Source organism: Pleurodeles waltl, chromosome 4_2, assembly GCF_031143425.1.
Source record: "Pleurodeles waltl isolate 20211129_DDA chromosome 4_2, aPleWal1.hap1.20221129, whole genome shotgun sequence".
NCBI lineage: Eukaryota > Metazoa > Chordata > Amphibia > Caudata > Salamandridae > Pleurodeles > Pleurodeles waltl.
The window spans coordinates 665816290-665841625 of NC_090443.1; the positions used below are offsets into that span (position 1 = coordinate 665816290).

Consider the following 25336-nt stretch of genomic DNA (forward strand, 5'->3'; position numbering starts at 1 on the left):
AGATCAATGTAAATTCCGTCAATTTATCTACATTTTAGCTTGCTACGGATTGAGGAGTGATTATATCGAAAATGTAACAATCAGCTGCGGTGTACGAAGGATTGAATGTGTTCTTATTGTACAGCATAGCACCCATACACATAAAATAAGCCTACAGTGTATTCATTAGAATGAGACATAAGTTGAGATGGGTATTATTCTGGTTACTTACCAAATGCTTTCATAGGTTCTATCAACTTTAATGTAAACGTCCTTCCTTTTTCCAATTCTTTCAGGTTTTTTGCAACTTCATAATGCCGCGAACCTACAACACTGACGCCATTTATAGATTCTATATGATCGCCCACGTTGATCATGTTGACTTTGGCAATGATGCTTTCATCTTTTATGCGCTGTCAAATAAATCATATTATTTATTTGTGCTGTATTATACAAGATAGCTTCATGGTTCTAAATACAACTCTATCATTATAAAGCATGCAAGTGGTATATGATAATTTGTTTAAAAACAAGTAAAAAGTAAAGTTTAGATTGGAGCCTAAAACCTCTAGCTGTTAGATTTTACTGCAGCCTTAAATTAGTATCTTTGGTAGACATGATATAGGAGCACTAATGTGCACTGCTGTGCACTACTGAGAGACAGAGAGAGAAAGATAGACAGAGAGGCAGAGCGAAACAGAGAGAGAGAGAGTGAGACAGAAAGAGAGAGAGAGCAAGAGAATGAAACAGGAAGAGAGAGAGTGAAATAGAGAGAGAGAGTGAAAGAGAGAGAGAGAGATGGAGACAGAGAAATAGGCAGATGGTGCAGCAGAGATTTAGCTGCTGCCTTTGACATCACAATGATGATCTATACGTGATCATATTGACATTATACTGTGTAAAATTGCAACAAGCTAATTGTAAAGTGGTGCACTAAAAAGCCTATATTGAGGTGCGTTCAATGTAGACTCAGATTTACATGTGAGTGGTATAACTGTCTAGATTGAAAATTAACCACTGATTTTGATTTCATATGTTTCCTTAGGATGTTAGAAAGTAGTCACACTTGAAACGATAATGATGTTATGATTAACGTGCATTTAATGTATAGTTTAATGTTGAAAAATGTAGTTCTCCATTATATTTACTGACATGCATTACAAAAGTTATTTAATTTTATACCTTATTGTAACTTGAAAGTATAATTTATTAACGGCAACATTATACATGAAAAGTTTATATGTGCTTGTTTAACATGGAAATTTACGTATTGACAGTTCCATCAATTTAATTTAATTTACTCATCAACAATGTGGATGGATTCTTTTGGTCAACTTACTCACTGACTAACAGAATGGCACTTCCATTTAATAGATCACAGGCGCCAATCAAGAGCATTTTGGGACAACTTATCATTTGGTCAGTTTCTCAGCATAACAAGGAACTGTAAATATTATCAAGGGTTCTTTGCTGAACTACAGGAATGTAGTACCAAACTTCGAGTGAGAGGTTGTCCCAAGAAATTAATCTACAGAGCTCTCAAGAGAGATAAAGATAAGAGAATTATTTGCGTTTCCATCTTCTGTCCACGCAGCAGTATGTTAATCAAAGCCGTCAATAAACACTGGCATGGTTTGGCAGCAGCCAACACAGTCTAAATAATACCAATGTTTGTCTTCAAAGAAGCAAAACAAAAACCATTAAAGATAGTATTCACAACTACCACTGAACATTTTAGTTGTGGCCACTGCACTACATATAAGCTCACGCGGTCTAACAAAAATACTTTTTTAGTCATGGCAATCTTTCTCACACAATAAATAGACAACAGCCGGAAATGTGGCATACTCCATGTGGCGCTTTTACAATTCGATTTATGTTGATTAACCAACACACAGGTAAAGTGCAGACTATTACAACAGAGCAGCAGAATAAGACGTCATACTGCTCCTCACTGACCTCCTCTAGACATATACTATTTATGTTACCATAGAGGTTTCACTGTATTTAACCACTTGTGGATACCTTCTACATCTACACTGGATTGTTACACTAATAAATAACTTTTAGTATAACAATATGTCATACTGCTGCTGCTAATGCACGACTAGAGAGCCATTGGCCATAGAGAAAATGACCTACGTTGACAAACGACTGAACCGTGGCTTAATATAAACGAGGAGTTGATTTCACTGTTGTTCTTGATACATGTGAAGGTTGCTCCATCAGAAATTGACGGAATATCTCTGACGAATTGAGCTCAATAATCATTTGAATTTATTGTGATTGTATATTCCTCTTTCGATTATTCATTATTTCATTAAACACCAGCCCCTTAAAGAGAATTTTGACTGTACAGGACATGATACTTCTAAAAGCTATTTGTGACTAGACAATATGGTCATGATTCCATGTACTAATATGTTTACAAACCTCTAACACTTTGGAATAGGGAAAATATTTAACCCAAAGTTGTTCACGTAGTTTGTAGACTGCACAATTTCTTACAACTATGCTGGAATATTATATGGCTGATCCTGGAATTATACATTGACAAGATATTTAGGTCTGACATATTGCAATAGTTCAGTATGAATTATTTGCTTTTAATAATGTATAATTTTGTATATAACTCACTGACATGTACCATAATACATAGGATGTTCATGGCAGTACCATGCACAGTGATTTTAATCATGATGCAAGGTCATGCACACACATATTGCATTTTTTCTACATAACACGTTATATATTAGCACTGTGATATCAAAAACATTCTTATTTACACTAGAAAACACTAGAAAACAAATGGTACATAGGAAGGAGCGTTCTTGACAGCAACTTGCCATGTTTGTTTTTTAAACGTTGAAACGGAAAGCAAGGTTATTGGACCAAAGAAATTACTTTCAGCATACTTCTAGTTAATGTAATGACTGTTATGTCAGTGTATTAATTACAACTATCATGTGAGCCACTTGCACTGTCTTTCAATTTGACTGGTTATAATGGATTCATTGTAGTACTAGCTTTGTATAAGCATGCCTATTGTACGCCCAAGATTAAAAAGATTCTTGGCCTGCAACGGATTATTTGCAATGTGAATCACTGTTATGTATTGGGTGTACTCCGTGTTCAAAGTCTAAATGTGTCTATATGCACCTACATATTACAAAAGGAATCAAGACCTCATCACCTCCACAGCATGGAAGGAAAGAATCCCAGCCCCTTGTAAACTGGCACAAATGCAAATAGCACTGCCATCTTTGTTTCTCAAGCCAAGAGATCATCCCATTATTTAGGACTCAGCATCCTACACTGTCAGGTGAGATAGTGTTCTTGCCTCGCACTCTATCATTCATGTATTTTTAAGGTGTGGTAGGTTGCCCTGCCCTTTAATCTCATCACTGTTCCTCACCATCAGTTATTCACAGGTTATCCTGCCCATGTTATTTATTCCATAGGGTACTATTTATTCACTTAGGCGGAGCATGGACCTAATAATTCCACAGTCTTTGATAAGAAGCAGTTGGGGTTGATCTGGTAGATGGAATTAGAACGTGGAATGTGAGTGGTTTCTAATGAACGGGCAGTTGAAGTTATTGCTCTGCCGGTCACTGTTCATGTACTTGGAAATGAAGAAGCAGAAAATGTAACATTTGGGGCCGTACTCCCCACAGTGGCAACGAGAAGAAAGACTCTTGCAGATAACCAACAGTATTCTACGATTATTTAGCTGAAATCAAGACCTGCCAAGAGTGTTTTCTCGCCCCAAGCTGTGACCTGCCAACTCACACGGTGCTACTGTGTGTGTGACACACAATATCGACTCTGATCACACAGTCTCCCGGGGAGGAGCCAATATCACACAGTGGCAGGATAAATGAGCTGAAAACCACTAAAAATAGTGGTTGTCAGCTCATTTTGGGAAGCTTTTAACGGCCGATGTCCATTAATGGGTGTAAAAAGACCCAATGACATTGGCAGCAGCCCCAGCAAGATTGTTTTCTATGTTTTCTGAGGAGGGGGTTTGGGGCTGGGTGGGGGTAAAAGTGCCTCTTAGGTGCATCTCCCCACAAGGCCAGGCCTTCCAAGGCCATGACCCTCCTCACACTGTGAGGATTTTGGTGAAGTTGGCAGGTCTGGGACTGCGCCGTCTGTGCTGGGAGTGCTGCGAGTGATTAACATCCAGCTGCTCACAGCGGGACAACATCAGAGCCCTTCACAAGCATTTTGGGCTTGTATTGAGCATTTGGTGCTGCACGAGTCTGCACATGGATGTGTCACATTGTGATCTCGTGCGTAACCTGTGCGCACGCAAAGCTTTGAGCCCTGACTGTGACTGACATCGCCGTCTAACTTCCAGGGTCGGCCTTGATGCGAATTAGCCTTTGAAGTAGTTGTGGGCTCAGTGTAAGCTCTTCGCCTTTCTTCAGTGAAGTGTGCGGATGCTCATAACAGATATTTTTCTTTAGAAAGACTTTTCCTTTGAAAGAGAATCTGCCATATGGAGAATTTCTTTGTATTCGGCGAAATTGTTTGAATAGGAATGAGTACGCTGAAAATGCTACCACCTTAATAAACAAATTGGTGAGTACAGGATATCCTTAAAAGCTTGTGAAGGCAGTATCTAAGCGGGCATGGTTTACATCTAAAAAAACATTGCTTGTCCTCAAGTTGAGACAAAAAGATGCTCCCCTTACGTGTGTCATCATGTACAATCCCAAAGCCAGTAAAATTAGGCTTTAGAAATTCCCAAGCCTTTATTCTCATTCTAAAAGGGCTGTAATTTAAGTGACCTTTTAGTTAAGGCAGCTTATTGAGCTGAAAGGAAGAAAGATCTCAGAGAAATGTTAGAACTGCCCCCACTCATTGGACACTGCAAGTGCAATAACTGTTCAGCATGCCAGTTTACCAGTGAAACAAAAATGATCACACTTAATGCAAGACACATGGACAAATGAAGTTCTCCAATTGCAACACCAAAAAAGTGGTTATTGTGTGAAATATCCATGCAAACTAATATATATTGGACAAACAACCCAGTCTTTGAAAGTCTGAATACTACAACATATATCAATGATCAGATGACCTGTGCCAGGCACTCTCCTTGTAGAGCACTTTAAAACTGTTAACCACACAGAAAATGATATATGGTGGTGTTGACCACTTTTCTTTTAATTAACCTAAAAAATGTAATATGAATAAAACAATATTCAATATTGTGAAGAACTTCCCACTCCATAAAACAAAAAACCTGCTACTAAATTAAAGATTACAAATGCAACTGTAAAAAATGTAAAACAAAAAATCAACATAAAAAATTGCACTTAAAAACTAAGGTATTGAATAATCAATTCAACGATTAACATAATAAATGACACATTTGATATTTAATCAACATAAAAACTAATAAAAAATAACAAACAAAGATCACATTTTAAAATAACTTCTCTTCTTAGTGCCCTGCCAACTCAGCAACCAACTACTAAATTAAAAATTATGAATTCTTCTTCATTTTGCTACTTTCAGACCTATGTGTCGATATCTCAACTTTTGCTTGTCTTTCCATACAGAGTTCTCCACCCCAGATGTGGAGTTCACCATATAAATGTGGGAAAAGCCTGGGGGAGTGACTGGAAAAAAGGGGAATACTTACTGCCAAATTTGAGGAAATTAGGCAGTGGTAGAACCAACTAAAAACTAGCCCCAAAGCTATTCGTAAACGAAAAGATACTCCAGTCCCCTCTTGGAATAAGTGCAGCACTACACATGACAACTCACAGGTATTGCAACACACTCCCATAGAAAATTATGGAGGCACCACAGATGAAATAATGTTAAATACAATAAATACACCCAGGGCTTTGGAGGACAACGCATGAGAAGACCTTGGGCATCAGATGGTGAAGGATGTTTTGAAGTGTTATTGTCCTGCTATGACCTTTCCCTTTAGAGGAGTTCTTAGGCAATCATGCCACTTTAGAACTTTTGAGAGATGTTGTTGGCCCTTTATGCTGCTATGCAGGAAGATGAGGGATGCTATTATAGTACACACCTTCAAGCATAGCATCACTGTATCCAAGACATCTAAACAACTAGTCACTCGTTTATGATTGGATGTGGTCTATAGCTTTTGCTTCAGGGGCTTCACTTGCCTCCTTAAAATATATATGGTCATAGCCTTAGATGTGGGTTGCTGATCATAAAATCCTCATTACCTGCTTTTCTGTCCTGAGGCTTAAGTTCTTTGGCCCCAATTTTTACTGATTTTAGAAAGCAAGAACACAATAATCATAATCCTGTTCCTCACTGTCTTGTCCAGGTAGCAGCCTCAGTAGCAACAACAGCTTTGGTGCTTTTTTGAGGGAGAGGCTTTAGAAGAGGACTCTTTCCAATAGAAATCTTGCTCACCTGCAGGTATTTGACACTATCCACTTCTCTGATTAAATCAGAACCAATGTCTAGTGCTTGGTAACTGCAGATGCACATTAAGATGGTCTGCCCTGGACTGATGGTGATGATCCAGGTCTGAGCTAGGGAACTGGCTTTCTGCTGCTGACCCATTTTTTTCTGATACCAAAGCTGGCTGGTGACTTAGAATGTTTACAGATCTAGAGAGTGCAAACAAAGCTGTGGCATATAACTTCTATTGGATTGTTTCCAGTGCCTAATCCTTCTCCTTCACCCCACTAACTTTCTGACTTATCTGGTCTTAAGCAACATATTCCACAATGTGCTGTTCCATGTGGAGATTCAACAATTCATGTGCTTTGTATTGGAGAGAAAACATTGCAAATCCAGGTTTTTACCATCAACTGGCGGCATTTTTTATACTAATTCATCAAGATACGTGGTCCAGTGTTTGCCTCACTGCACAAGAAGGGTGTTATTCTCTTTCTGCAAGCTACTGTGTGCCTGTGTCCACGTAAGGCACCCACGACACACTCCAGATGCTGGGTCATTTGGTTCCACTTGAATATGAAGAAGTTCCATCTGCACACTTATTAAAACTTGGAAATTCATCAGGCCATGTTTTGTGATTTGCTGGGCATGGAGTCTCTTAGGGAAGGGCTATTTTCCTTATGTTGTGTTTTTTCAGGAGTTGGTAGCATGTGCATGGTTGTGAGTCGAACACATGTCTGCAGCCAGTCTGGCTGTTAAGACTTGTGCACTTCTTAATCTGAACACATGAGGCCCATTCATTTTCAACAGTTGGTATACCTGGAAGCTTGACTTTAAGGTCCTCAGTTCAGTAACTACTGAAATACAGGAAGCTGTGGCTTAGTGGTTGGTCCATACCACACTATGTTCAGTGTGTCTCCATCATCCCCTCTGCTCTACTTTGGACCACTGATGTGTGTGGTGCTTACGTAAGGGAGAAGCATGTCTAGGATGAGGAGCTACTTGCAAAGACTAGTTAATCATCAAGTTTGCTGGAGTTGACAGCAATTTGATGGGTTCTGTTAGCATTTGCTGAACTAATACCTCACCACTCTGGCCTACTCCACATGGATCATCAGGTGACCAGGCCAGTCAACCCCTCGAGGTACGGATAACTCTCCTAAAATGAGGGCACAGGTGAAACAAGCCATGCAAGATTTAGGATTGGTAGACATATGGCACTGCAGAGGAGGCGAAGGAGACAGATATACATTTTACAATAAAAAATATGGGCATAGATCTAGAATAGATTTTTTTTTAATACACAAAAGTTTATGCCCAGAGGTCAGAAAGGTAGCCCACAATCCAGCTCACCTCTCAGATCATTCAGCTGTAAAATTACACTTGGATATCAGGGTCGTAAATAAGGGTATTAGATGTATAATTAATCGCGCTATACTATTAGACGACTCTATAGTAGAAGCATTAAAAAAAGACACAAGAGATTTCTTTCTTTTGAACCAAGGTACGGCAAGTTTATGGTGTGTTTGGGACGCCTTTAAGGCTTATATTAGAGGGAGGCTTATGAGCCTGGCAATATACAAACATCGTGAAGAAAAAGAGAAATTGGGAGATATGGAATTATCTCTAAAAACCTTGCAAGCTGCAATCCATAAAGCACGAGCAGAAGAGAAGGTCAATTTATTAGAGGACTTGATATGTCAAGAGGATAATGTTCGGACTAAGCTAGAGGCTTTTTTGGAAAATCGCAGTAAGTTAAAATGGGAAGCTAGCCGATATGCTCACCATGAATATGGAGAAGGTTGCAGTAAGCTACTAGCATGGAAGGTTAAGTCAGACCTCTCTAAAAGATATATTTCAGCAGTCAAATCGGACAATACGAATCAGATTTGTGTGGAGCAAGAAGAGATTGAGGGGGCATTTGTATCCTTTTTCCAAGACGTATACTCAGAAAGCCTGGTTAATTCAGACGAGTCGATTAGTGATTTTCTAGAAAAACTACACCTTCCAGCTCTAGAAGATTCTGAAAAGACCCTATTAAATTGTAAAATAAATGAGGCTGAGCTTATTGAAGGCATAAAAGCGTTAAAAAAAGGAAAGGCCGCTGGTCCAGACAACCTACCTAATGAATTGTACAAGGTCTTGGGGGAAGTTATTAGTCCATTTTTATTAGAATTATTTAATTCTATGCTGGTTGAGGGGGCTCAGACGCCTAAATCCTGGAGAGAGGCTATAATTTGTCTAGTTTTAAAGCCAGGTAAGGATCCAATGTCTTGTGCATCTTACAGACCCATCTCCCTGTTGAATGCCGACTACAAACTTTATACAGGGATTTTAGCCAGGAGATTAGGGAGTGCCATAGGCAATCTGATTCATACGGATCAAAAGGGTTTTATGAAAGGGAGGTATCTCCAGGATGTAACACATGAGTTATTTGCTGCAATAGATCTGGCGGAACAAGAAAAGACCCCTCTGGCGATCCTGACTTTTGATGCAGCAAAGGCCTTCGATCGGGTCAATTGGTCTTTTTTGAGGTTAGTGCTGGAAAAAGGAGGCTTGGGATTTCCTTTTGTTAGGACAGTCAGGGAATTGTATAGATGCCCCTCAGCGAGAATTCTGGTCAACGGCCAGTTATCACAAGAATTTAGGATTTGGCGGGGTACGCGACAGGGATGTCCATTGTCTCCCTTGCTTTTTAACTTATATATTGAGCCTCTGGCAATTTCTCTTAGGTTAAGTAAGGAAATTATTCCATTTCAAAGTGGGGACTGGGAAAAAAAAGTAGCATTATATGCGGATGATCTTATGCTATACACCAAGGATGTTAGTTCTACCCTACTAGCGTTCAATACTTTGATGGAGCAATTTGGTAAACTTTCGGGTTACAGCGTAAACACAGAAAAGACAGAAATAATGTGTTGGAATTTGACTTATGCTTCTCCTTTAGTCAAACAAGAGATCAGATATTTGGGTATTCGATTAACAAATGATCTAAATGAGGTACCTAAACTAAATTTTAACATAACATACAGAGAAACCAAAAAATTGCTAAAGACGTGGGCCGCTCTCCCTCTTTCCATAATTGGAAGATCCAACATTTTGAAGATGTGCATTCTCCCAAAATTCACCTTTTTATTCAACACTATTCCATTAGAGTTTAAGAACTGCTGGTTTAAAAAACTACAGGGGGATTTATCCTCGTTTGTATGGGCCTCTAAAGGAGTAAGGATCTCGTGGAAAAAGATGAGTAGAAAAAAAGAGTGGGGGGGCATTGCGTCTCCAGATTTCTTCAAGTATTATCTGGCATTTCAATTAAAAAACATTAGAAACCTATTGAATAAGAAGTCAGAATATGATCCGGCGTGGAAAGCCTTAACGGCACACCTCGAGGAAAAAGCAGATCATTTTCTATATAAATTCGGCCATCCTAAGTACTTCAAGGAGGTACGCTTGAAGACACTCAGACATGCATGCAACATTTGGATGTACTTTCGGAAGGTGCTAGAGATACCCTATTTTTGCAGCTCTTCCCCCATTTGGGATTCACCTGGCACTCCTGAATGCCTTACTGATAAATTATCAATTCCTTTGAGAGTGAGTGGGATTGTAAGATGGGGCCAGATAATGGAAGGACCAGAACTGTTAAGCTGGTCGACACTTTATGAAGGGACTGGAGGGACAGTCTCCAAATTCAAGTATCTTCAGATAGCTAGTTGGGTTAAATCGCAACAAATAGGAGAAATAGGAAGGAATATATGGGAAGGGAAATTAAACCAGAAAATCATTAATAAAGAAGTTGCTCTGTGGTACCATGCTCTGTTGGAAGCAACAAGGGATGGGACATCCCTTCCCTTGTTGAAGTGGGGGGGGATCTTTCCAACTCTAGATGTGAAATCTTTATGGAATAGGTCCTGCTCAGAATTGTGGTTCACGACCAGCCCGGCAGAGTTGAAGAAAAACCATTTGTTCACACTTCATAGGGTTTACTGGACGCCGGCCAGATTAACAGCTATCGGGAAAACTCAGAAAAACTGTCCGAGGTGTGGTGACGATAAGGCAAACGATATACACATGTTTTGGCAATGTTCAAAGTTGTGGGAATATTGGGAGGAGATAGGAAACACTCTAAAGATAATATTTAATGTGAACGTAAAATTGGATCTTTCTATGGTGGTGTTTGGGGTCAGTGAACAGGGTATGAATTATCCAAAATTGTCAGCACATCAGGAACACCTGTTGTTTGTATTAATACTTTTGGCTAGACGAGAAATTTGTCGTAAATGGGTTGACCCCTTTCCCCCCCGTTCTAAGGATTGGCAAATATCTGTAAATCGAATGTGCATAATGGAACAACGAGGTCCCCTTTCTAGAAGGGATAACTTCTGGATGAATTGGGAAAATGTCTACCAATAGTATATTACTGTTTTGCTGTCTGGTCTCCTCCTCGTGCAACTTAAGTCCAATGATTAGTACTCCCCTTACCCAATACTGGGCGATGCTTTGGTTATGACTAGGTTTCATAGAAAATAGTATATCCTGGTTGATGGCATACGATTGGGAGAATAATAAAACGTAGACCAAACGGGACGACCCAAGGGTTACGTTTCCCCCGTCCGGTACCATTTTTCCTCTACCAAAGCATGGGTGATAATTATGAGGACAAAAAAAAAAAAAAAAAAAATCAGGTGACCAGGCCTTATGTTAACTGTCAGAGATGTACTCAAAGTGCATTGCTTCAAGACACAGCACATTGCCAGTGCTCTTTGGAGCATGTCAAAGTAATACTGTTAATGGAAGCCTCCACCCGTGGCAAACAAATAAGCAACAAGTTGTCTGGAAGAAATGCTTGAGTTAATCTCATCCACTGGCATTTTCTCTGATCACATTCCAGTTCACTGGTTTTTGCTTACTGTGCCACTCTATAATTATTAAAGACACAATGATCCCTAATATGAAAATATACATATACTTATTTGGGAGAACAATCATACCCCTATACAGTCCAATCAACACAAGAAGGCAAATGATAAAAATGTCACAATGTCCAAGACACCTTGACCCCATGTGAATTGCCCATTCATGTATAGGAGCTATGTTGTGTCTTTGTTCAATTGTGACTCATCAGATGTATTTATTTTTGTCACAAATTTGTCTGAGTCTGTTCTTATTGAACATGTTTTTCCACTTACATTTCTTTGTGTAATTTACTTACTAATAAAATATATCTTGTGTTGATTGGACTGATCATATGGGTATGATTGTTCTCCCATATGTGTAAACACAAAAAGAGTACACTGTTCCTGAAAGACAAAAAAGTTCTAAGGAACCTTGGAGATTCAGGAGCAAAAGCCCTCAAGCATCACATTGGATGACAGGCATCATCATCGGGAATTGCTCCACGTCAGGCCGGCACTGCAATGCCTGACGTGCTCCAAAGAAAGAGCTGTCAGATGTAATAGCTAGTGTGATGACTAGTGGAAGGAGACTAACCACCAGTCCAAAGCCAGGAGAGCAAAAAAGAATAGTTTAAAAATGGTTAATCATTTCCAGCCTCCATCATAATTTTTATCAGAAAAGGGAAATGAAGACCAAGGTTAAAAACAGAAAAGGAAAGTAAAAGTTGAGTGTAATGCTCAACAACTTTCAAAATAGACATAGAGGGTCCCAAAAAGTGTGGTGCCTCTACCAGAAGGTCGACATGTTTCGCGTCTAAAGGTCCCGATGGATCCGTTGACGCTTCTTCAGGACCAGAATGTAGCTTCTCCAACGAACATTAGAAAAGAATAAAGCAATCACTTACATTTAGTCATTTGTTAAATGTAATCTAAAACGGTCGCCCAACCCCTACTAGGAGAAGTGGCTCCATAGGAAGCGCGAGCCCAAGGACTGCACAGATATAATTTATCTGAGGTCCTCAACGAAGGACCTACCCTCCCGAATGCACACCAGAGGGTAGGTCCTTCGTTGAGGACCTCAGATGAATTATATCTGTGCAGTCCTTGGGCTCGCGCTTCCTATGGAGCCACTTCTCCTAATAGGGGTTGGGCGACCGTTTTAGATGACATTTAACAAATGACTAAATGTAAGTGATTGCTTTATTCTTTTCTAATGTTCGTTGGAGAAGCTACATTCTGGTCCTGAAGAAGCGTCAACGGATCCATCGGGACCTTTAGACGCGAAACATGTCGACCTTCTGGTAGAGGCACCACACTTTTTGGAACCCTCTATGTCTATTTTGAAAGTTGTTGAGCCTTACACTCAACTTTTACTTTCCTTTTCTGTTTTTAACCTTGGTCTTCATTTCCTTTTTCTGATTAAAATTATGATGGAGGCTGGAAATGATTAACCATTTTTAAACTATCCTTTTTTGCTCTCCTGGCTTTGGACTGGTGGTTAGTCTCCTTCCACTAGTCATCACACTAGCTATTACAGCTGACAGCTCTTTCTTTGGAGCACGTCAGGCATTGCAGTGCCGGCCTGACGTGGAGCAATTCCCGATGATGATGCCTGTCATCCAAAATGATGCTTGAGGGCTTTTGCTCCTGAATCTCCAAGGTTCCCTAGAACTTTTTTCTCTTTCAGGAACAGTGTACTCTTTTTGTGTTTATGATTAATATGGGAGACCGTACACTGGACCTTTACCCTCCCAGTCCCTCCCCCCCCTTTTGATTTTATGACTCCCATATGTGTATACATATATTTTTCATCTCTTGATTAGGGACCATTGTTTCTTTAATAATTATATGTGAATCCCTGTTCCCTTGTTATCCATGAGTTTTCTTTGTTGTTTATAACAATACTATAACAATACTGTGTCACTATAGTATGAGACCAGCCACTTGTAAATTAGCTTTGGTCCTTGCTAGACCCCCATACAAGACAGACAGGAGTTGTTGGGACAACCTTGATGCTTGAGGTCATTTGCAACTGGTGACCTGGAGTCTATACTGCTATGGATCTGTAAACTGTGGCAAGTACATCCTTGCTGCCCTGGGTCACACAATAGTGAGGATGAAGAGTCAAAAGCTTCACAGGAAGGTAATGTGGGAGACAAGAACTCAGAACTCAGCTGTCAACCAACAGACACAGTAACGTATTGTCTAGCCCAGTGCTTATTTTAGTATAAAGAAAGTACTGTAATCACACTGAAAAATGAAATACTACAGAGTTTAATTGGGGTACAGTCTCAGGTTTGCAAACTCCTCTACGATGTTCTATAAAGTGCTGCACCCCTGTACAGTACCATCTCCACACTCTATGTGTGGTTTACCCCAATTGGCAAATGTGTATATCCTTTCAATTGTGTTTTCCACAAAAAGTCACAGGAGCAATGTTTTTAGTGTTCTTATTACAACCTGCCTTTATGCTTTCCATCTTTCAGTCTTCTTATGGCTAAATTATGCTTCAACTGCCTACTGGTGATATGGTGGCCCTTGTGGTGCTTGTGAGTGTGTCCTCCAAACCTATTCCTGCAGTAGTGCCTTTAACGAGGAGGGACCACAGCAGTGTCACTCGGGAAAAGGACAGCTCAGTGGAGATCAGCATGGTGGGTGTTCGTCTTAAGAAGTCTCAGCCTCCAAGGCCAGACTAAGATGGGTGCTCAGTTTTGGCATTTGCAGCCTCCCGGCAGAAGCAGATGTTCATCTTTATCATATCTTTAGCAGTTATGCAATTTGGGCCTGATCAGATCACATGCATGCACTTGACAGGCACACAGAGTGCCGGAACAAAAGTCTGTTGCTCATTCTAGCACAAAATTTGTTGTGGCCCTTCAGGGAACAGAACAGCTTCTATTCCGCATGTTACCAAAGAGAGGGTAAGCCTCTGATTACATTTATAATTTTAAAAAATCAGAATACCAGTTTCACATGCCATCAAGCATTCAAGGCAGGGGTACATGCCTGTGTGCTCTAACTGCCACATCAGGTCACCTGCCACTGGAAACACAAACATCCCCAGACTGCTTTCAGTGAGATGCAGCTTGAGACTAATTATAACTATGTGAGCATGGGAGCCAAGAGTGGGCAGTAATGATCAGTGGCAGAAGTTATTTCAAGTTTTCAACCCATCACATTTTTGTTTTGCATGAGTAATTATTTCTGGCTTAGATTAATTCAAGTCTCCCTTCCATCACCTTGGTTTTTCCCAACTAATTACCATTGCCTGATACTAATTCAAGTAGTCTGCCATCTCTTTGTTTTCCTCAAAGGAAAATAAATCCAGTAAACTGGGTGAGTGTTGTTAATGTCTTCAGTGACCTTCTATCTTCATGATCCAGCTCTCACTCTCTGTACCTGCAAGACTGATGTGTTCCTTCTGCTTTTTTTCTATATGCACCAAAGAAATAATCCATGGGTGGGGGATTGCTTCTCGATCATGAGACATTAAGGCCTCTCTTATACTTTTGTCCCTGATTTCCATTCTATTACAAGTGGAGATGTAGATTCAGTGGTCCTTGAATGTGATTGCTACCCACTTCTCCAGTTAGCACTGGGTTCTTATTTTGTTTCAACTTGCGGAGATTAGTGTCCCCTCTGGTCTGCAGGTGAAGCATCCACCCATACCATTCCCTTCACTCTTTCACTTGGCCTTCCCTAATTTGAAACTCACTGTAAAAAATTGAGTAGATGTGCAGGACTCGAGGCCTGCATAAGTAATAGGTCCACAAGTGTCTCCTTACTGGTAACCAAGTATCTCTTTGTAGCACCTGACTCTCTCACAGTAGCGAAGCAGAGCAGTCCAAGGCCAACTCAGGGTAGGTGAAGTGGGCTAGTAATCTCAATTTGCTGTTGTGGAACAACATTCAATAAACTAGTCCCTAGTGCCTTTTCTGTGAAAAAAGAAAAGTACCTTTATTACACACACACTACTAAATACTACTCACTAATCTACAAGTAAATAGTCAGGCACATTTAAAAATACCTTTGCTGACTTTTCGACATCACATTTGACCTCTAGTGGATCATGACCCCCAAAACACAATATCCCTGTACCAGATAGAACATCACAATATAAGAAAGTGTCATGTTAAAAAAAAGCTGACCTATTAACTTTGCCAGGGTTCACCACAATATATGACCAATTTTCACATGTTAAAAATCACCATCCCATCACTGGAATCAGTAACCATGCAATCATTTCTGTTAATAAAACCATTTCAAGGTTTAGCAAAAAGTCACTGTCATTAATACAACTTAAAGCATTGGAAACCTATCTATAACGGGGACATATGGCTAATTTCCCTAATCCATCATGGAGGGGGGGGACTGCTACATTCCCTGCGGCCCCCACTGCTTTTGAACTTTACATTAGTGGTGACCTTGCCCCTCCTTGGGACACCAGAAGGCAGAAAACCATATGCAAATTCAGCCCTGCAGGCATTATGGGAAGTGCCAGGCAGAAAATAATAATAAATGTCGAGCAGCTTTTCTCCACCATGCAGTGGGTTAGACAGCCTTGCTTTACACATTGCTTCTTTTTTGTTTGTTGTTCATTTTCTGAGATGGGTGGCCTGGTCCCATCCGGAGCACCTTCAGGCTTGGTTCTTGTTAGAGCAGCACATGGAGCCCACTCCTGTGCTGCCCCGCTGGCTCCACACTTAGCAGACATTGATCCGTTGCGAGGGCCAGAGCCAGCGGGTGCACTTTTCAGCCCATGAGGACACAGGCGGGAGACTTGTATTTGTTGGCCCAGAGGAGGAGGTCCTGGGTCCCTCTTCTCACCATCGTGCGTCTGGGGTCCTGGCAATGCGGTCCGAGGACACAGTATTACTGCACCAGGCTAGAAAGTGAGAAACAGGAACGCAAAACTGAGAAGACTTCCGCTCATGCTGTGAGTTTTTTCAACTTTCTATTGCAATATTTTTCTTTAGAAATGAATATTAATGTAAGCAGCTGTGAATCTAGTATGTGATATGTAAATATGCACAAAGAGCATTTTGTTGTTCACTTTTATCTCTCCAGAGCAATTTGTTTTAATATAAACTGCACGGATGGTGTAGAATGCTTGGTTTAGGAGAGTTTGAAAATTATCCACATGTCACTGAGAGATTAATTGCATACTCTGTTTCGGAGCCACCAAACACCCATCTGGCCGTCTGCGCTTCCCCGTGTTTGTTTATAAGACTCCGAACACTCAATTATTCCTACCTCGAGTGTAAGAACATCGAATACATATTTAGGTCACCTTATGCTGTGTAAATATTGTCTAATGTTTTATGCATTTAATATTTCTTACTGTAAATTCAAGGAGGCAGAACATGTGATTATATTTCACTGAATATATTTCACAGTTTGCAAAACCTGCCTTTATGATTGTTGATATACGTGGCTTGGTGCACAAGACCATCTACATTTGCATGTGAATGCAGAAGTGCTAGAACGCTGCGGTTGGGGTGTTTTACCTTAAATTAGCGTAGAGTTCTCGTTTTATCTATTATTTCTATTAATGCATTTTACGGCCACCCTTACACAGCATTCAAGCAAAAGAAAGACGAATTCCCTTCTCTGAATTCTATGCAATGTGTTGGTCTCTAGTGTGTTACCACACAACAACTTGATGGCAGATCTGTCGAATTCTACCCAGCTACATGATGGAAGTGCTAACAACCATCAACACGTGTTATTAAGCACAACTGGTCCTTTAATAAATAACAAGCTGAAAACTAAATAAGGTCAAATGAAACAGAAAATGGCACTGACAAAAGAAAGCGATGTGGCCGAGGACAGATCTGTCTTCAGCTCGACACTGTGCTATCGACCTAGAAAGCGTGTTAAAAGACGTCTGTACTGCTCCCTGCCAGGGTCTGGAGGAACCCATGTCAGTATCCGTGATACCCCGGTTAGGATTTCCTGACTAGGAGGCGTGTCGGTTTTCAGTGTTGTTACTAGCACAATGCTGATAGAAATGGAAGCATACTCCAGTCCAAGCCCTAGCAGCAAGGGTGGCATGGGATGTCAAAGGCAATAGGACGAAAGTTGCACACTGCTAGCCCTTGAGGGAAAAAGCGTTGCAGTGCAAACTGTGAGCCTAAAGCTTTTTCACGGATCTGAGCTTTAATGTGTGGTAGTAACCAAATAATGAATGTAGTCATTCCATCTTTCTGAAATGATTATATGAGTCACTAATTACACTGGCGTTAATTGAGCATGAAGATCAATCTAAGAAGGATTTAGGTTCAAGTACAGACATTTTGCTTGAGGGTAAATTGCCGGGGTAAACTGAAACTGTCGTAAATGCAAATGGTCAGTCTATAAAATATTATTAAACATTGGAGTAAACGTCTCTCATCTTATAAATCATAAAGATTCATTATGGGAAAGCTAAAATTGGCAAGGTCTAAGCATACATCTATATTATCAGAGAACTGCTTTTACACTGCATTGCTGTTGCAAATAGGAAGAAATAGCATGTAAACTGCACTTGAAGCAGACAGTTTTTCCGTGAATTTCGGCACAATTCCATTAGTACTGTCTAGGCGCCTCCGGTACCTCGCCACAGTTCCGCGTTCCGCTTTCGTGATGGGGGAGAGGGGCTCCTGCCCATGGTGCAACTAAAGGTGCTCGTGCAACCTTTGGTTTTCTCAGTGAATATTATAATAAAAAATATATATATATATATTGCCTAGTGGCAGTCGCCACTAGGTAGTTATAGATAGGAGATCTGATTGGCTGCCAACACTTCAACAAGGAAGTTTTGACAGCTCTATTGGGACGGCCTACAGCAGAAAAATGGTTTCCCAAAAAATGTAAATGTTTGGGCCAGGCTCTGGGAGATTGGATCCCCGGGCCGAGATCAGCCTAAGGAGGGGGACCTTGTAGGGTTTGGTTGGAATAAGGGTTGGGCACAGGGACTGGCTGCAGGCCAACCCCTGCAACCAACACTTGCTGTGCACGGTTGGGTGGTTATAGGGGTTGCCTGCATGGCCTGGACTCAGCCAGGCTCTATGGCCAACTGCTGCCGTGTAAGGCCAAAGACTGTGTGTGGTGGTGGTGGTTGGAATAACGTATAGTAATGAAAATTACATTACGTTTAAAAAAAATAGACATTTGCTGAAAAAAACAAAGGTTACAGGGATGTTATAGCTAGGAAATAGAATTTAAAAAAACATAGAAATTCACTTAAAAAAACAAAGGTTACAGGGATGTTATAGTTAGGCTCACTTTTAAAACATACCAAACCATAGAAATTCACTAGTTATAATGTCAATAATTTTACTGCAAATGAAACGTTTTACTGAAAAACCAAAAGTTACAGGGACGTTATACCTAGGCTAACATTTTAAACATACAAAACCATAGAAATTCAGCTATTATAGTTAGAGTTATTTCAAGTAACAATAACTAAGGCCCTAACTTAACTATAGCTCGTGCCCTCGCCATGCACTGCTAATTACCCCACAAATTATAGCACTCAAGAATCTTTGATAACATCATTGATAATATCGATGTAATATTTGCAGTAAAATCTTTGACGAAAAACTGTGCACTGCGGGGGAGTGAGTTATGGTTACCTTAGAGTCACTTATGGCATATTTTATAAGCTGAAACTGTTACACGTGGTTACATATGAGAGTGTGTACCACCAAATTGAGAACCTAATTAAAAAAAACACACCCTTGAAGGAAAAAGAACGGAATAGTAAGATTCGAGGAAGAAAGTTGTAAGAGAGCCCTATACACATCTGGTGCCAAAAACGTTCACATAAATCTTTTTTTTTAAATGCCATATGTGTTTTTACATTTTTTTATTTCAATTAGGATAAGTTGTTATTAATCTGTCTTGCATCTTTTTGCCACCATCAATTTTTTATGCATTTTAACTGCAGCAGAGCCAATGAGTTGAACACTTTTTTGGACATTACCATCTTGAGTGTTATGATGAAGGCGGTATTCGGTCTGAACTCAATTGTGAATCGCGTTTTACTCTAGAAGGTGGAGACCTCTAAAAGGCAAGAATTGTGAGAACATTTTCTGTATAGTTTCAGCAAAAAATAAAGCTATTTTTCTGACTGTGCCGCAGAAATGTTTGAAAATACTTTGAAAGGCTTCAGAAAGATTAAAAATAATTGCTGATGAGTGCCATATAACATTTTGAAAAACCGTACAAAGTAATAATGTCAGACTGCTTGAAGACAATTATGCTTACAATAAAAAAAAATAGCAGTCAGACATTGAAAACCTCTCCAGAGGAGGAAAAAATGATACTTATGTTATGACATGCCAAAACGCACATTAACATGAAGAATCTTAAAAGTGACTAAAATTTCAGGGAATATCACCACACACAAACACAGAGAAACAATTCCAACCCCAGATACATTTTACAAACTAAGCATGAGTGAAATCCTCTGAAATACGACTAAACAAACAATTAAGTTTAAAAGATATAACGACTGTAGAAACAAATCAGGTAGAATTGAGCCTAGCAGTCATCACTGCTGGCTCATAAAAAAGTGATGCAGTCCACAATCGTGAGTTAATGAAGAAAAAGTATATAATTTCTAGACTTAATAGGAACCATAAGGATGTATGACGGATTCATGTATGCCATTACTACATGTCTCTTACCACGCAATGCCTTTACCACACATTGCCTTTACCAAGCAAGTCATCACCACACATATGTCTTTCCCATGCATGACTTTATAACAAAATATTAAGTATGCGTAAGGTAAGTGAAATATGGGAAGCCGTTCATGTCAAAATTACAGCTCCCTATATAGGACACCTCCTGGAATGCATAGCGTGCTGCAAAATGAATATGACATACACCAGAATTCATGTATTATGTGTCAAAATAAATATGATACCTGGCAGAGTGAATCTGACTTGAACCAAAACAAATATGAAACCAGGCAAAGTGAATATGTTACTTAGTGATTATTATGAATAACTCACACTCAGAATTGAATAAGAGATATACTGAAATATATATCAATCATACTGAAATAAATATGGCCCTCACTGTAAATAATAAAACAAACACTGAAACACATACAATATTTGTCAAAAAGAATGAGGCATTTCTTGAAATGACTGACATATGCCAAGAGAAATATGACACACATTGGAATGAATATGACAGCTTGAAATGAATACAAGGTACTGAAATGAAAATGCATTATTGTGAAAGAATATAATGTGCAATGAACAATTCATTTATAAAAAAATGAATATGGTTTGCATTGAAAGTAATATGATACACATTGACATGATTATATGTGTTGCAATTGGTATGAGTCATGTTAAAATCAATATCATGCGTTAATATGAATGAGACATCTATTGAAAGGAATATGACACATGCTAAGATGAATATGACATGAAATGAATATGAGCCCTTTTGAACTTAATTCAACATGCCTTAAACTGAATATGACCCATGCTGACATTAAAATGAAACTTGTCAAAATGAATGTTATGCTTTGAAATCAATATGATACACAGCGACATGAATATTGCATATATTAAAATGAATTTGACCTATGTTGAAATGGATATGACCTATATTAAAATTATAATTTCAGGTGTTAAAATGAATATGACATCCACTGACACGAATATGCCATTCATTTAAAGCAATATAACACATGTTAAGATTTATATGAACCATTTTCAAATGATTATGATATCTGATGAAGTTGATATGACCCATATCAAAATTAATATGACATTCATTAAAACTAATATGACACTTATTGAAATGGATATGAAACTACATGAGATAAATACAGCATGCTTTGAAATGAATAAAGCACATTTCGAAATGAACACAAGCCATGTGTAAATTAAAATGCTCACTGTTTAAATATGGCTTGCCTTATATCGATGTTGATTCTCTTTAAAATTAACAATACATATTGAAATTAATATTACATATTCTGAAAGGATATGAAATGAACACAAATTAATTAACTAAAATAAATATGTGTTTTCAACTATGTGCTACATTTAGTTTTTGCCGGTGCTAACGCGTCCCTTTATGACTAATTTACTCACCTTGGGACTCGTTTTAGGCCAATGAATCTTTTGACCCTGATTGAAGACACCTTAGGACAAGATAACTAATCAACTTGTCAATCAATATGTCAATAACGTCATCAATATTTACCATAATAAGACAATTCAGATTAGTCAAAACATTAATAAAACTTAGAAACCACCATGACCTTACAGTCATGAATAACCACACCAGTTTAGTACTATTATATGAAGTTTATTCCCTATTGATTACAATTCTACTAATAAGTTTATTAGTCTCAAAACCAAGAAACATATTAGCATAGTCACAATATGGCAACTCTGATAAGATTTCATCAATGCAAGAATCACGAATATTAGAATATAGCACGACGTCAACATAGGTTATCCTTAGCAGAGTATCATTATCACGTTATTCAACAAATCATAGATTCAGTCATTTGTCTATTTGAGTCTGTTTAGTGAACCCCTCATCTAACCTCGAATTAGCATTGGCATGTTGGGCTTCATGCAAAATAAATTTAGCAACACCAATTTAGAAAACATCTAACTATGGTCTCTGTCAAAAGAAGCAGTTGGTACCTAGAAAGGAAAAGCAAACAGACAATTACAATACCATTGTCATATAGTTACCCTCCATATTGGGTCAGCAAACAGATTCAGTCTTCGTCCTTAGGACATCAGTTAATTCGCCATCAGCCAGGAATAGAGCAAATCGGGTAAAGGGGCACTTCCCTCAAAAGGAGGTAAAGTGTAAACGGGCAATATAAGGGCAAGGATGGTTTTAAGAACCAAACAGCAAAGTCTCTATGCAGAGTGACAAAGTGTCTTGGTCATAGCAAAGTTCACAACAGCATCTCCACCTCCTCTAATCAAATGGTTCTCCGTTCTGATTTAGTTCCTCATGTCAAGGGTTTTTATCCCTTTTCCGTTGTACAGTCCCCTAATTTTCCATTGGTCTGGGGTTTGCACCCCACTATCTCCCTCCAATAGGGTTTCAATTACTTCATTAAATTTGTCACCCCATAACAGTTCTCATGTAGTTTATTGGTCCTTATGATTGACGTCTTCAGCGGGTAGAATGTCCGGTATGATTTCATACTCTCGTGGTCCTCTTTGCATCTTTAGTCAGTGGTTCCATTGTCTGTACTGGTTCAGGCGACCTTGTACCTGCAAGTAGTCTACACTGTTGCATTCAGCAATAATGTTTCACTAAGCAAGTCGAATTTCATGAGAAACGATCTACTACAGTTACATTCATCTTCTAGCTTTGGAAAAATACGAGTTCATGTCCTTCAGCAAGTCAGCACACTGTACGTTAGAAAAACACATTTAATATGAAACCAGGCAGCTAGGCCTCGACTCATGCTAACTAAGGCCTAATGATTTATTAGCAGAACTTTAGCATATAACCTTTTAATATTAGTGCAAAATCAAATTTTAACATAACATTTCATCATTATTAGTCAGTTTAATTAGTCATTGTATATTTTGGTGGCCATTCCCCATGGGCACATTTCAAGCGCACGTTTAGCAAAATACATTAATACATTCTCTATGCGGTCTTATTACACATTAGTTCATAAACATTTCATGTTAATTTCTAAGTATATATGCTACGCTCTCTCACCGGCTTTTGGACTCTGAGCACTTTACCAAAAGTGCACGTGCCCTCTGTCTAAATTGACCTGATGATTGGTTTATCCATGATTGGCATAGTTGTTTTACCCGTAAGTCCCTAGTATAGTGCAACATGTGTGCCCAGGACCTGTAAATCAAATGCTACTATTGGGCCTGCAGCACTGATTGTGCCACCCACATGAGTAGCTCTGTAAACATGTTTCAGACCTGCAACTGCAGTGTCTGTGTGTGCAGTTTTAAACTGCCATTTCAACCTGGCAAGTGTACCCACTTGCCAGGCCCAAACCTTCCCTTTTACTATATGTAAGGTACCTCTAAGGTAGGCCCAAGGCAGCCCCATGGGCAGGGTGCAGTGTATTTAAAAGGTAGGACATACACTGGGGTATTTTACATGCCCTGATAATGAAATACTGCTGTAGGAAAGTACCATCTTCCTTGGCATGTTACCCCCATTTTACCTGTATGTCAGTATGTTTTTGCCTGTCTCACTGGGATCCTGCTGGTCAGGACCCCAGTGCTCATAGTTTATGGCCTAATGTGTGTGTATCTGTATAGTGCTTGACTGTGTCACTGAGGTTCTGCTAATCAGAACCTCAATGCTTATGCTCTCTCTGCTATTAACTTTGTCACTGTATGCTAGTGACTTCATTTACAAATTTCAATTGGCACACTGGACCCCCCCTTATAAGTCCCTAGTATATGGTACCTAGGTACCCAGGGCATTGGGGTTCCCGGAGATCCATATGGGCTGCCGCATTTCTTTTGCCATCCATAGGGAGCTCAGACAAACCATTTCACAGGACTGCCACTGCAGCCTGAATGAAATAGTGCACACACTATTTCACAGCCATTTTCACTGCAATTAAGTAACTTATAAGTCACCTCTACGTCTAACCTTCATTTACTGAAGGCTAAGTGCAAAGTTAGTAAGTGTGAGGGAACCCTTTCACTAGCAAAGGTGACCCTACACAGTCCAGGGCCAAATCCGCAGACTTTGTGAGTCCGGGGACGCCATTACACGCGTGCACTACATATAGGTCAATACCTATATGCAGCTTCACAATGGTAACTCTGAATAAGGCCATGGAATTGTCCCCCATTCCAAATATAGCATTGGGGAGCCAATTCCATGCATTCTGGGGGCTCCAGCATGGACCCCCAGTACTGCCAAACCAGCTATCTGAGGCTTTCACTACGGCTACAGCTGCTGCCACCTCACAGACGGGGTTCTGCCCTCCTGGGGTCTGAGCAGCTCAGCCACAGGAAGGCAGAACAAAGCATTTCCTCTGAGAGCAGGGTGTTACAACCTCACCCTTTGGAAATAGATGTTACAGGCTGGGAGGGGTAGCCTACCCCAGCCTCTGGAAATGCTTTGAAGGGCACAGATGGTGCCCTCCTTGCATAAACCAGTCTACAGCAGTTCAGGGACCCCTTGTCCCCTGCTCTGGCATGAAACTAGACAAAGGAAAGGGGAGTGACTACTCCCCTGTCCATCACCATCCCAGGCGTGGTGCCCAGAGCTCCTCCAGTGTGTCCCAGACATCAGCCATCTTGCTTTGCAAGGTGTGGGGGCACTCTGGAGGGCTCTGAGTAGCCAGTGCCAGCAGGTGACGCCAGAGACCCCTCCTGATAGGTCCTTACCTGATATGGTAGCCAATCCCCCTGTAAGGGCTATTTAGTGTCTCTCCTGTGAGATCTCTTCAGATTCTGCTTGCAAGTTTCCTTCAGGAATCCTCTGCAACTACTACTTCATCCTCTGACCTCGGATCAACCGCAGCCTGCTCCAGGAACCTTTGTAACATCAACAAAGTATCCACAAGGGATACTTTTCTTCTGCAACTTCAGCTCCAGCCAGCAACTGCAACAGTTTCCACGGTGTGGATGCTCTGGGGACTCCCTGTCTTCATCCTGCACCAGAAGGACCGAAGAAATCTCCAGTGGGGTGACGGAGTCACTCCCCTGCTCATGCAGGCACCTTCCAAGACGACGACTGGTATCCTTGGACTCCTCTCACAGCGATGAGTGTGCTCCTAAGGACACATAGGGTGGAACCCATCGACATAGGCTGTCCTGAGGTCCTGCTGATTCAATTTGGAGGAAGTAAGACCTTGCCTTCCCTGAGATCGATGGTACCCCTGTGTACTGCATCTTCTTCACCTCCTGAGGTCTCTGTGTACTATTTGCAAAATTCCTTCGTCCACAGACAGCCTGGCCCAGGTCCCCAGCACTCCATCCTGTGATGCTCAACTCGCTGAGTTGTTGTCCGGCGGCATGGGACCTTCCTGTGTTGTGCTGCACCAACTGCATTTTGCACCTCCTTTGTCCCCTTGTCCT

The 25336-nt window shown here is 40.2% G+C and overlaps 1 protein-coding gene across 1 annotated transcript in view; it reads right to left on the bottom strand.

Annotated features, from left to right (window-relative positions):
- The window catches only part of GIPC2 (GIPC PDZ domain containing family member 2), a 611603-nt gene that overhangs the window by 304331 nt on the left and 281936 nt on the right, over nt 1–25336 (bottom strand). The window contains exon 3 of the mRNA XM_069232224.1: nt 212–392. Within this exon, the coding sequence (XP_069088325.1) occupies nt 212–392 (181 nt within the window). The remainder of the gene's footprint in view (nt 1–211; nt 393–25336) is intronic.